This window comes from Cicer arietinum, chromosome 2, assembly GCF_000331145.2.
Source record: "Cicer arietinum cultivar CDC Frontier isolate Library 1 chromosome 2, Cicar.CDCFrontier_v2.0, whole genome shotgun sequence".
NCBI lineage: Eukaryota > Viridiplantae > Streptophyta > Magnoliopsida > Fabales > Fabaceae > Cicer > Cicer arietinum.
In genome coordinates this window covers 18,725,084-18,736,355 of record NC_021161.2, presented here as the reverse complement: position 1 = coordinate 18,736,355, position 11,272 = coordinate 18,725,084, and the positions used below count along the sequence as shown (strand labels likewise).

The window sequence follows — 11,272 nt, the reverse complement described above, 5'->3', positions numbered from 1 at the left end:
GGGGGGGATGTAGTCTTAACAACATGTTACCTTATCAATCATATGTCCTTGATGACAATCTCCCTCATTTGGTCCTTTTTCCCCATATCCCTCTTCACCCACTACAACCTCGTGTCTTTGGGTCCACGTGTTTTGTTCAAAATTTATCTCCTATTTTGAACAGATTGTCAGCTCGATCACTTAAGTGTGTCTTTCTCTGATATTCATCGGTCCCAAAAGGACTATCGTTGTTATTCTACTACACTACACCAACATGTTACATTAGCTGATGTTACCTTTTTCGAGTCTGTACCATATTTTGAACCAACCCATATAGCTACTAAGCCTTATTAGAACGTTAATCCTGAACCTCCTTAGGTAGTTATCCCTATTATGCCCACTTTTACTCCTATCGAACCTGTCGAGTCTGTCCCACAACCTGCACGACCACTACAAACATATTATCATCGCCGCCCACCCTTTGTTGTGCTTGTTCCTATTCCCATTACAGACTCTCCTCCGATGCCAGCACCAGATCCAACCCTACCACCTAAGCATGACCTTCCCATTGCTCTTGGTAAGGATTTCTGCACAACATGTAATCCATCTCCTCATTATATTGATTTGTGTTTTATCGTCTTTCTCCTTTACATTACACTTGCTTGTCTTCTCTGTCTTCTGTTTCTGTTCCTAAATCTCCAAGTGAATCATTTTCCCACCCCGAGTGGAGATAAGCAATGCTTGATGAGATGTGTGCTCTACAAAGCAGTGGTACTTGGGAACTCGTCCTTTTACCTCTTGGGAAGTCTTTAGTTGGTTGTCGTTGGCTCTATACGGTGAAGGTTATCCCTAATGGAACGATTGATTGATTTAAGGCTCGTTTGGTAGCCAAGAGATATACTTAGATTTTTGGGTTGAATTACAGTGATACCTTCTCACCTGTTGCAAAAATGGCATCTGTCAGACTGTTTTTCTCCATTGCAGCAATTTGACATTGGTCTCTCCATCAACTTGACAGATTCAGCTCAATAGTACAAGAGTTTGGTACAACAGTCACTCAGTCCAAGAGTGCATCTATGTTATTGTTTATATGGATGACATTTTCATAACTGGTAATGATCAGCAAGGAATAATCCAATTGAAACATCTTTTAAATCAGTTTCAGACTAAAGACCTCGCCAAACTTCGTTATTTTCTGGGTATTGAGGTAGCTCAATCCAAAGATGACCTTATAATTTCACAAAGAAAATATGCTATGGATATTCTTGAAGAAACATGTTTATTAAATGTCAAGTCAGTTGATACTCCTGTGAGTCCAAACGTCAAACTCCTACCTAAATCAAGGGGAGACTCTATCATATTCAGGAAGATATAGGAGATTGGTTGGAAAATTAAACTATCTCACATTCACCCGTCCTAACATTTCTTTCGCTTTCAGTGTGGTAAGCTAGTTCTTAAATTGTTGTTGTAAAAAACATATGGATGTTGTAATCCAGATTCTTAAATACATCAATAGTGCACCTAGAAAAAGTATCATTTATGAAGATAAAGGACATACTCAAATAGTTGGTTACTCATATGCTAATTGAGCAGGCTCACCCATTGATAGACGATCAACGTCTGGGTATTATGTACTTATCGGGGGAAATTTAATATCTTGGAAGAGCAAGAAATAAAATGTTGTTGCAAGATCCAATGCTGAGGTAGAATACAAGGCAATGACACTAGTAACAAGTGAACTCATCTGGTTGAAACAATTACTAAAAGAACTTCAATTTTAAGAGGTCAACCCAATGACACTAATATGTGATAATCAATTTGCATTGCACATTGCCTCAAATCCTGTTTTTTATGAGAGGACCAAACATATTGAGATAGACTGCCATTTTGTTAGAGAAAAGATCGAATCAGGCGACATCATCACTAGTTTTATCAATTCTAATGATTAGTTGACATATATTTTTACAAAGTCAAGGCGAGGTCCTACAATTAGTTATATATGTAACAAGTTGGGTGCATTTGATTTATATGCTCCAGCTTGAGGGGGAGTGTTGAAAATAAAATAATAGTATGTAAATAAATAGAAAGTCTGTTAGTATTTTTATCGTCTGTAAGTATTCATATCATTTATGTGTATTTATCACATAAAGTTTATATAAAGAACTTACGATGTATAGTTGAAACATAAGGGTTATTAAACATGTCTCTCAATATTTTCTTCTCATTCAACAAAAATCATACAAACATTTGAGCATTCTAAACAGATTAAGACCCCAATTACCCACTTCATCATATAAGACAATGATAAGAAATTCCCCTTTTTAGCGCTCATTGACTACAATTAAACCATAAACTACACCACCTCTTAGACAACAAGAACCTATCCAATCCACTCGTAGAGGATTCATCCAACCGAGACCAAGTAAACCGCCAATCTATAGTTAGAACTAGTGGTGATTCTTAATGCATTGACTCATAGTTAAAGCTATGAAGCACAAACACCACCACTTAAAACAACACCTACACGGACACCTTAACACTGTTAATGTAAAAAATATAGGACACTAACACCAATACACATATAGTTATTTGTTTATTATACTTAAATAAAATATGAACATTATAAATAAAAGATCTATATTAAGAATCAAAATATACATGCAGCTAAATTTGCTAGTTTTTCACGTTCATTCATTTATTTACTACTAAAGAGCTAAACACAGTGCAATTAAATTTACTGTCTTTGAACCTTTCGTTGGTCATCATTGCTTTGCAACATTTTTTTGAGTACACGTGTCTAAGATGAGTCAAATATTAGTCTTGTCAATTAAATTCATGGAGTTAAAGCCAACATCATTTTTGTTGTTGCAGCTTCCTTCTTCCTTTTGAGGACAGCCCGTGGTATCCTTAGTTTTTCCAAGATGTAGGTCCATATAAGATTTTGAAAACCTTGATGATCTTAGGTATCACCATTTATGTATAAAGTTTATCTCCGTTGGCAATATAAATTTGCTAAATTTTATTCTCGACAACTTTCTTTTGTTCTAGTTTTCTCGCATACTTTCTGCATTTTTCCAAATTATAACCAATGGCTAGCCATTCAACATCCTAGATTCTAAAACTATGAAAAAATTCATCTAGGATGATTCTCAAGTTTTTTAGAATCTAGATGGTTAATCAACATCCTATGAAAAGCAACAACAAACAAATAACTATACAACGTAAAATTCATCCTAGATTCTAAATAAACTTGAGAAAAATGTATTGTGTTGAGAAGTCAGACACATAGCAATATCTATATGAGTTTTTTCTTTCGAAAGTAGTGCTTCAGATACCAAAGTTGCAACGCGGAAACCAAAATGCAAAGACCAAGAGACATGATGCTAAACCAAGCAACTCTACCATTTGTTCTTTCACTAACTTCCCTCATCTTTGCTTCCCTGTAGCAAAGTCCAAGAAAAATTCATTTTCAAAATGCAATAATCATTAATCAAGTATAATAGTTAGCTCCTATTTTAAAGGCCTAAACATAAATATATGATATATTAGTAATTATTCATAAACTATATTGTATAATTATTATTTTTTTTTTGAAAGATTTGTATAATTATTATAATACATTAAGTGAAACTAATTAATAATTCACCAAATTTCTGATTGAATTAACCGATCAATTAATTTCTTAACCAATCATCATGTACGCTTCCATATTTTTTAGGAGTAATGCGATTCATATGGAAGTAGTTAAAGATTCGTAAGGCCTAACTCAACTTATGTCAATATTGTTAGGCTGAATACTATGTGCCGAGTTCAAACACGAGACCTCACAGTTGTGTGCAAGTTTGTTTACCATTTCATTTACTGGAAAAAAAAAAAACTCAAAAGAACCATGCTCGTTGTGTACAAAGTAGAACCTGTCATTAATTATTATATATATTGACAATAAAGATAGATAGATATATCTCAAAACTGTGTGAAATTAATAATACACCTTAATTTAATCAAATTGGAATGAGTAAAAGTAAAAGTAAGAGACTTACTTATCCTTCAAATAAATTAGATAACCGTGGATGGCTTCCACTATTCCTTCAAGCTTCCTGATTTCGAGTTCAACTCCCTGGAACCAATGCCAAAGAATAAACCAATCAAACAAATACAACATTAATATCCAAATAAACTACAAAATGAACTACAAACATTATGGATTCACATTGCCTTTTCAAACAATAACGTATGTCTAATGTGGTACTATGATTTCCCGTTAAATATTGTTGTTGCTTAATCACTGAACAGAACAAATTATAAGTCGTAACTAATATAATTTCTTTCTACAATTTTCTCTATGTGTGTTGCACGGATTTCAGAACTAGGATACTAGAAAAACATAGACAATGAGGATTTTTGTTCACCTCAATCTTTTCTTTCTTTGCAACAGAGTCCCAATCCTTTGCTGAAATTCCAATTTTCCAATCAATGCTGACACTTGCGGTTGCACCATCTTGATGTTTTCCGTCCATCCAAAAGCACGCCTCGTAGTTTCCACTCTCAGTAGTTGTAAATGCAAACTGTCCTTGTGTAACATTTTCATTATGGTGAAGGGTCATTCCATAAGGAGATGTTACCTGAAAAGATAAATTAAATAAAACCAAATGATCAAATATAAATCCTTTTTTTTTAATCATCAATATCACTATAAATCCTTCAAATTATACTTATATTGTTTAATCATTCTTTATCACAAAATTTCTATAGTAAACTATGAGAATCAAACCTACAGACATATAATTAACAAGGTCACTCGCAATAGAGAACTGGGAATCCACATTTTTTTCCCTCAATCGTTGACTTCTCGAGCCATATTTCAACTATTGTTGGTCTCAAAATAATTAAATTTAACCATTTGTTCGAAAAAACATTGATACTTAGAGATGATGCTAAAATTGATGTCAACCTCATGCTAATTTATTCACTATACAAAATGAACACAAAAAGTTGTTCTAGACTACCCAACCCTTTAGTGTTGTTCTAGTCTTCCATGGTGAGGCCTCCTTCCCCAACCTGATCAGTTTGAAAATCATGATTTCAAACGAGAAAAAAAAACGAAGAAAACTGCACAAAAACCAGAGCCACAAACAGAATATATAGGAACTCAATGATGGAGGATACACAAATGCTTTGTCATTTTTGACACAAATTGTATGTATTGTTTAAACTTTTAACTTATAAGTATAAGTATAATATTTTCTTTTATTTTTACTATCATTATCTTAATTGAAAAATATATTAATAAAAAAATATATCATTTTATATATTTATTTCTTAGTTTAAAATTAATCGGTTATTAGCCGGTTTTTACCAAATAAAATCATAGTTCCTATTATGTAGTTGACCAACTCAAATGCAAAGGGGAATTAAATATAAGAGAAGGAGCTAGTTTGTCTAAACTAACATGTGAGTAGGGAAGATTAATAATAAAACATACCTTGGCAGAAACTGTGTGAAGCTGGGGACCTTCTTCAGTTACAACATAGTAATCACCTAAAACGACCACATTTGTTTGGATTTCTTCAGACAAGCACTTAGTTCCCGAATTAGGAATGCTCAACCACACAGCCTCTGCTTTTAGAAACACTTGAGACATAGTTGCTAAGCACAATAACAATAATAAAGAAATTCCACTTCCATCTCTTAAGTTCATAGCTTGAATTAGAACAAGACACTGTTTTTTGGATCTAAATTTCTAGATGTTCCAACAAGAGAGTTAGAGAGAGACGATTATAATTTTGTGCAATATTGTCTCTTGCTTTTTGTTTAAGCTAATGTTTATTGTTTATCTTTAATTTTATGGATGGATCTACATAGTATGGGTTTCTCGGGTAGGTAGGTAGGTTCGTAAATTACATTCATGTTATGTTATGTTAGCTTAAAAAGAAAAATAACAACTTTAGTCAAAGAAAAAAAAAACCAAGAAAGAAAGACTAATGGGCGCGTGTGGTAGAGATCTTGAAGTGGTGACGCATATGCAGCCTACATGGCCTGCTATTAACCAATGGCATTCGCGACTCAAATGTAAATATGCCACGTAAGCAAAGTTCTTCTTTACATGTTTTGTACACATTCAGGTTGATATCAGGTAAGAGAAGTTAACCACACTAGCTAAGGAATAAAAAAGAAGAAATAAAACATAATTTTACATATATAAATCAATTTTTTTTAAATTTCATGTTAAACCCTAAACCCTAATTTTAGTTTCTTAACAAATATTTCAACTATGTTTGTTAGTATTTTCTAAAGAGAAATGATTTGTTAATACAAATTTAGACATCTAGACCATATTTTACATGATTTTCAATTTGTATATCATAAAATGTCGAATAAATTATTATTTAATATTTTTTTCGAAAACTTAAGGTGTAAAAAACATGAAGTATGAGAGTTTGTCAATCTTATAAAAAAAATTTAATTTTAGAATATTTTTTCTAATATTCGAACATCTTTCAAAGTGTTGTGATTGTGACTCGATCAACTGCCCATAAATTGAAATTGAAGCTAATGAAGTTTGAAATGACCACTAATATGGGAGAAAAATTACAACATTTCTTGTTTAATAATTCGTGGTGAATCAAGGAACTAACTCTCTCAATTTTTCTTTTTCTTTCCTCGCGTGTTTCTTCTCTAAAATTGCATTTTTGAATTCAATATCATAACTACTTTAGAGCTGATCTAGGCCTTTTATACTCAAGCGAATTACATAAGAGGGCATAAGAAAACATTTATAACCAACTTTTAACCAACTACACCAGCTAGCATTCACGTTAGCGTGACCTGCACGCAACTAGCTTTTAAAGAGCTTCCAAGTCTTTAATTTGAATACCACTTATCAACAAATCTCCACCTTGATACCAAATGGTATGCTTCAGCCAATGATCATCCAAATCAGATCCTTTTAGTCCACTTGCTCAATTCTCAGAATTGATTATAAGCAAATTTAGAAATGTCTAAATTTGTATGCCCCTTTTTTCACATTGGTCTCGCCCTTTTTCAATGACATCTCTGATGAAGAGAAATATAACATCTATGTGTTTGTTTCGTTCATGATACATTTGATTTTTACTCAATTGAATGACACTTTGACTATCACAATTAATGCATACTGAATCTTGTCTTACTCCCAGTTCAGCGACCAATCCTTGTAACAAAATCCCTTATTTTACAGCTTCACCAAAAGTAACATATTATGCTTCTATTGTTGATAATGCCAAAACGTGTTGTAGGTTAGCTTTCCAACTAATTGTGTTATTAAACACTATGGATACGTAACCTGTGAGGGATCTTCTTCTGTCTAAATCACAAACATAATCAGAAGTCAAAAAATCCTTAAACTGGTTTTGATGACTCTGAGCTTTTGCAGTACACCAAACATAAGCTTTGAGTTTATTTTAGGTACCTTAGAATCCATTTGACAGCTTACTAATGACTCATACTTGGGATACATGATGCTTCTTATGGCACTAGCATATGGAATGTTCTTCATATCTTTTATTCCCTTGGTTCTGTTTGGTGACATTGATGAAAAAAGTTTGACGTGAGGTGCAAATGGAATGTTGACAACTTTTGATTCACTCATTTTGAATCTATTACTTTTCCAAGGTAATTCTCTTGGGAGATTATCATTTTTCCCTCATCCCTAATCTTGATAATTTTCATTCTTAGACTTTTTTTGGCTGGCCCCAAGTCCTTTATCTCTAATTCTTTCTTCAATTGGCTTTTCAAGTTGTTTATTTATTTCATGCATTTAGATGCTATTAACATGTCATCCACATATAATAGCAAGTAAATGTATGCAACTTTTGATAATTGCTTATAATCCACACAACTATCAAAATGACTTTTGACATAATTTTAACTAACCATGAAGGAATCAAACCTCAAATACCATTGCCTTGATGATTGCTTTAGCCCGTAGTGTGATCTCTTTAGAAGACAAACCTATCCTTTCCTTGAGCTCTAAAGTCATCATGGAGAAAAGTTGTTTTAACATCCATATGTTCTAACTCCATGTAAAAGTGTGCTACCATGACAAGAATTATCCTTATTGATGCATGTTTGACTACAAGTGAGAAGATCTCATTGTTGTCCATCCCTTCCTTTTGAGTGAATCCATTTGCTGCTAGTGTAGGTTTGAACATAGGTGGTTCAACTCCTAGAATTCCCTACTTCCTTTGGAAGATACACTTGTTACCTTCAGTTGTAGAGTTAACATGCTTAAGTATGAAAACCCAAATGTTATTCTTCTCAAGTGAGTTCAATTCATCAATCATAGCAAATATTCATTTGCCTTTATCATGAAACTTGATAGCTTAATGGTAGTTTCTAGGATCTTCATGTATGCATTCTTATACACCATGTAATGCATAACTTACCATATCTACATAACCATATCTTTGAGGGTTTTTTTAATGCTTTTCTATCGTTTTCCTTGATGAGATTAGTCATCTAGCTCATATCTTGTTGAATTATCTTGGTCTAAATAAGTATCCTTTTTAGTTGAGTTAGCATAAATTTTGCCTTGTTGGGCATGTAGTTATTCTTTCTTATCTTTTGCAACTTGCTCCACCTCAAGATCAAAACTATCAGCTTCATGTTGGTCTGAGCTTTTACTATTAGGCTTATTTAGAGACTTATACAAGCAGACTCATGAAAATTTGCATCTCTGTTGATGATACATTTCCTGCTTTCAGGACACCATATCCTTTAGCATTTGACACCACTTGGATATCAAACACAATACCCTTTTCTTGGCTTTAGGAGCTAGATTTCCTTCATTTAAATGATAGCATGCAACACACCCAAACACTTTTAGGTGATTGTAACTTGAAACTAGTCATGTTCACATTTTTTTAAAGGGTTCTGAGGTCAATAGCAATTGACAAGTTCAAATTTATCATATAGCTAGCTGTATGGACAACTTCTCTCCAAAATTCACATGCATTTGATAGAATGTTTCTCATTCTTTCAAGCAAGGACCTATTAATACTTTCAGCCAATTCAATTTTTGTGGTGTGTTTCTTACAATCTTATGTTTGTTCACACCATGAGCTTTGCAACTAGAGAACTCCCCACTACAAAATTCAAGATCATTGTATGTCCTTAAATTTTTAACCCTGTTGTCAATCTTATTCTCCACCATAGACTTCCAGTCTTCAAATGTTTTGAAAGCTTCATATTTTCTTTTCAACATACAAATCCATACTTTTCTACTATGGTCATCAAGAAAAGTAATGAAATACTCGTTACCTCCATGTGAAGCAACTTTGGCAGGACCCTAAAGATCACTGTGAACATATTCTAGAATTCCTTTTGAGTAATGTCTCCTTGTAGAGAACTTGACTCTATGCATCATTCGATACACACAATGCTTCCAAAACTCAAGATCACCAATCTTGTCACCACCCAACATGCCTTGTTTTCCTAGGATCTACATTCCTTTGAGGCTTATAGGTCTCAACCTTTGATGCCACAAGTTGGTTTTGCTTGATGCTTGAACTACCAATTGATATTCTTATAACTGCTTGACCATTGAAAAGATATATGCCATGATCCTTTTTTCCCTTTAGGATTACCTAGGATTCTTTTACCACTTTTAGAATACATTTCTCTTAAGAGTTCCCTCTTCAAGTTTCTGCTTGATTGAACCAATCTCAACTACCTTGCAGACTGATTTGTTTCCCATTATCACCTTACCTCCATCAGTTTCTTTGTAGTCACGAAATCAGTCCTTGTTTGGTGTCATGTGAAATGAACATCATGAATCAAGCACCCAATCATCCTCCATGATTTCCTTTGAGTTTTCCATAAGTACTTATGTGATGTCATATGTCATATCCTTCAAAGGCTATTGAAACACTTCCAAAGTCATCACCAATGTCTGTTATCTTTTTTCCTTTCCAATCTATACATTCTTTCTCGAAATGCCCCTCTTTCTTGCCTATGAAACACTTCAATTTTGACTCATCTTTCTCTTTATTCTTGAACTTACTCTTCTGGTTCTGGTTATTTTTTCCTACATTGGCTTTGACAAATAACCCATCACCACTACATTCTTCTTTTCCATATTATTTCCTTTTTAATATTTTGGAGATTAGTACATATTGTACTGCTTCTAATGACAAGGATTCTCTATCATAAAGATGTGTATTACACGAACTTTCAAGAGAGTTTGGTAATTAATTTATCAATAGTAGAGCTTATTCTTCATCGTCCATTTTTACCTCAATATTCTCAAGATCTAAAATGACCTTATTAAATTCATCCATATGATCTTCAACTGGTCTTCTAGATTTCATCTTGAGAGTATATAAATTTTGTTTAAGTATAAACAATTTTCTAATGATTTTGTCATATGTAACGATTCCACTTTGAGCCAATACTTGTTGTTGAGGTCTCCTTTGAAACTTCCCTTAGAACCTTGTCTCCAAGACTCAAGATTATAGCACTATGAGCTTTGTTCATGATAGCCTTCTTCTCCTTTTTTTGAAAGAGTGGGTGCCATGTCTTTTTCTCCTGCTAATGCTTCTTCCAAGCCTTGATGAACCAACAAAGCTTTCATCTTGAGACACCATAGCCCAAAATAATTCTTCCCATAGAATTTCTCCAATACGTACTTTGTTGATGTCATCTTCTCCCTGGATCGAAACCAAGAGCTACTGATACCAGTTGTTGTGATTGTGACTTGATCAATTGCCCATAAAGTGTTTTTGAGGTTGATGAATTTTGATTGTAAAGCTAGAAAAAATCAAGAAATTGGAGAATTGAATAGAAATAGAAAATTGCAAGATGAACACATAGAATCCGACTTGTAATGATCACAAATATGGCAGGAAAAGATTACAAGCTTTCTTGTTCAATGCTTCATGGTGAATCAATTAACTAACTTTCTCAATTTTTATTTTTCTTCCCTCACATGTTCCCTCTCTAAATTTGCAGTTCTGAATTCAACATCATAGCTACGTCAGAACTTATCTAGACCTTTTATACTCAAACCAATTACATAAGAATACAATTATAATCAACTTTCAACCAACTAGCATTCATATTAGCTTGACCTGCACACAACCAGCTTTTAAAGAGCTTCCAAGTCTTAAATTTGAGTACCACTTATCAACATAAAGCTCAAATCAAACCAACTAATATTAGAACTCACACACTACAAAAAATATTGGGTTCAGCGGCAATTATAAAAGCCTTTATGGAAATATATATTGCCGCTAAATTTTTTACTAGCAATTGATTA

General features: G+C 33.4%; 1 protein-coding gene across 1 annotated transcript; it reads right to left on the bottom strand.

Moving 5' to 3' along the window:
* Window positions 1-3,072: 3,072 nt before the first annotated feature.
* LOC101495395 (transmembrane emp24 domain-containing protein p24delta4-like) lies at window positions 3,073-5,898 on the bottom strand. The gene is made up of 4 exons (XM_004490300.4): window positions 5,462-5,898; window positions 4,389-4,601; window positions 4,020-4,096; window positions 3,073-3,419 (listed from the first exon to the last, which is right to left on the bottom strand). Exons 1-4 carry the CDS (start codon window positions 5,675-5,677, stop codon window positions 3,275-3,277), a joined length of 651 nt encoding a protein of 216 aa, XP_004490357.1. The 5' UTR covers window positions 5,678-5,898; the 3' UTR covers window positions 3,073-3,274.
* Window positions 5,899-11,272: the final 5,374 nt, after the last annotated feature.

Coding starts and splice junctions, on each gene's coding strand:
- LOC101495395 (XM_004490300.4), bottom strand. CDS start 5,677: ATGAACTTAAGAGATGGAAGTGGAATTTCTTTATTATTGTTATTGTGC. Junction 4,097..4,388: donor CAAAGAAAGAAAAGATTGAG/GTGAACAAAAAT, acceptor CATTGGTTCCAG/GGAGTTGAACTCGAAATCAG. Junction 3,420..4,019: donor CTAATTTATTTGAAGGATAA/GTAAGTCTCTTA, acceptor ACTTTGCTACAG/GGAAGCAAAGATGAGGGAAG.